Here is a 2,789-nt window from a genome sequence, read left to right as displayed (position 1 = left end):
AGAGCAAAAAGAAATGTGCAAAAATAGAAACGATCTCAGTTAACTACAAAGGAATAACAACAACAATGATTACAACAAATGACTCGGCAAGATTAGATGTAAGCTAGTGAAATTTAATTAAATTTAATAAAAACCACAAAAATCACAAAACTTTCACTTAGCTTCGGTTATTATCACACTAGATGCTCGTAGGCACTTTTTATAGCAACTTTTACTCAAAATTAGCACAATGAACTTTGCAAAATACAAAGACCAATCAAGGCACAAATAAGTAGAACTTCACAGCTTGACGTTTGCGTATCAACAAGTATTTTTATAAATAGTACTTTTAAAATACACTGAAGTAATATAATATTTAAAATACAAATTTATTTTTGTTTCTAGTATTCGCACTATAGCAAGACCACAAAACTAGTTTGTTAGCATATTTTAATTAATGGTAATAATATCCCGAAATATCCCGGGATTACCAATTTAAGATTCCGAAATCCCGGGATTCACAAAATGGTCCGGGATTGGATGCCTTAGTACCAACTTTCCGATGAAGAAAGTGTTATCGAAATCGGTTATACGGTTATACGGTAACATACATAAAAAACATATGTATATTCCGACAAACTGATAACCTCCTCCTTTTTTTGAAGTCGGTTAAAAATTAAAGAAACTAATAAAATTTCATGATTTCTATTTTATTGGTTAAGCTAATAATACATTACAAATTTAGTGGAATTGGTTCGTTAATTCAAGCCCTTTACCTTTCTCTTTATTTGTTTTGACGCAAATATTTGAAGAAGGATTTGCAAGCGGCATGCAGCATATCTTGGTCCATTTCGTCCCAAATTTGTCTCAGTCGAGGTTTAAATTTATAAATATTTATTAGACAGCTGGTTGCTATTTGACCAATAAACATACCTCAAAGTCAAAATTAAACATACCCAGCAGGGTTGCACGAAGAAATTCTTTCAGTTACCGATTAAGAATGGAAATATTATATAGTAAATCGAGTTCAATTAGCGTCTTAACAGAGAAAGCTTGGCTAATTACTCGTTTAACTGCTTGTCTTAACTTAGTATTTCGAGATCTAAAAGGCGAAAATTTGATCCAACGAACTGATTCCAATAACTTTGTAAGGTATCTTAACCAATAAAAAAGAAGTCATGAGATTTTATTGGTTTCTTTAAATCTAATAAACCTTGATTTAATGGCACTTATTCTGGGTCAGACTGTACATATGTATGTATAGCTTGAAGTGTTTTAACCATGGCCAACAATTTGTTTGTACATATCGCTTCAATACAGTTTTGGGTGTAATTACCAGTAGAATCACGTTGCATCTTAAAATTACGCCCGATTTAACCCATCAATTTGCAGATGACTCTCAAACTGATAATCTGTTTGGAAAACATTATATTGCAGTTTGATAAGGAATTTGAAGACCTTTAATCTGGTGGACAGCTTTTTGCGATCGCAAAAGTAGTACTATAGGTTTTTGGAAAAAACTAAAAACGGTAGTTTTGGAAAATCTCAAAACCTTATACATAGACTTCTTTTATTTCTGACTTCATATTCAGATTCCGTGAGTTATTTTACATAGTAAATGACTAAATTTCATGGTTTTTTACTATTTTGTATAAAACGAGTTCCTTGAATGCATATGGTTTTCCAAATTTTCAAATGCAACGTGCACATACTTAGAGTTATCAGATTAAAACAATATTTTGCATTTTTAGATCAAAATACTTATTTCTGCCTGGCAAACGGTATATTTCAAGAAAAAGTTTAATTAACGAAAATGTATAATGTACATACAGGCCACGCCAATAAAGTGTGCTAAAAATTACTCTTGCTCAGCTCTTACTATATTTGGTAAATATGGTTTTCGTTATTCTAGTATAAAAAGATACTCTAGATTAAAGCTCATGTTACATGTTCATAATTTTTATACTTTAAATTTTTTTAAGTGTAAATATTGCAATCTGCCTTTGTACTACCGTCACGATCCTGCATCCGATGTCACATTCGTCATTCGAGGTTCATTAGTTCGTAAAAAAATTGATAATGCGCTGGAGTTGGAAGAAGTGATGACTGCGGATTCATGCATTGAAGGAGTAGGTTTTGGTGCAAGTGAAAAAATCATGGTAACTCGCCATACGAAGCACATGGGAAAATTTAGCTCGGTTACAGTCTCAACCATTGACGAGGAAGAAGATGAAATTGAAGCAGTAAGTGAATTTGTGATATAAGGTTAGAAACTAATGAATTTTTCTTTTATTTCTCTTAGCGCGAAATCGCAGATAGTTATGCAAACAATGCCAAAATTATAGAGAAACAACTACAGCGGAAAGGTGGTAAATTGACGGATTTGTGTTTACGACAAAAAACAGAAGAACCGCCTTTAGCAAAGAAAGCGAGGGGAACATTACTTGATTTGTAAACCATTTTATGAAAAATAAATTTTTTGCATTGGAATGATAATAGATTGTAATAAAATAATTGTCATGACTTGTTCTATTACGGCTTTCCCACGGCTCAATTACGTAGTACGCTCTGAAATTCGTAATTCGCGCTCCAATTACCCTTCGAATTACGTAATTCGCCATACAAAATTTGGAGAGCGAATTGCCTCAATTACCATGCGAATTACGAACACATCGGTGCCGCCTCTAATTTTTATCGGAGGTTTATCGAAACTAGCTCACAAATCAAAACATGCATTTTTTCTGAGTACGAAAAGTAATGTTTATAAATGTGTATATCCCTAATTTAATACGGAAACCTATAAATTTTAG

The 2,789-nt window shown here is 32.4% G+C and overlaps 1 protein-coding gene across 1 annotated transcript in view; it reads left to right on the top strand.

Moving 5' to 3' along the window:
* The window catches only part of LOC108361015 (UPF0428 protein CG16865), a 29,591-nt gene extending 27,097 nt beyond the window's left edge, over nucleotides 1-2,494 (top strand). The window contains exons 3-4 of the mRNA XM_017613549.1: nucleotides 1,962-2,222; nucleotides 2,282-2,494. Of these exons, the coding sequence (XP_017469038.1) occupies nucleotides 1,962-2,222; nucleotides 2,282-2,434 (414 nt within the window). The 3' untranslated portion in view covers nucleotides 2,435-2,494. The remainder of the gene's footprint in view (nucleotides 1-1,961; nucleotides 2,223-2,281) is intronic.
* Nucleotides 2,495-2,789: the final 295 nt, after the last annotated feature.

The sequence above is a fragment of the Rhagoletis zephyria genome, unplaced genomic scaffold, assembly GCF_001687245.7.
Source record: "Rhagoletis zephyria isolate East Lansing unplaced genomic scaffold, Rhagoletis_zephyria_1.1 Rzeph_scaffold_00681, whole genome shotgun sequence".
NCBI lineage: Eukaryota > Metazoa > Arthropoda > Insecta > Diptera > Tephritidae > Rhagoletis > Rhagoletis zephyria.
Note: the sequence above shows the minus strand (reverse complement) of the source record. Positions and strands in the feature narration are given on the sequence as shown.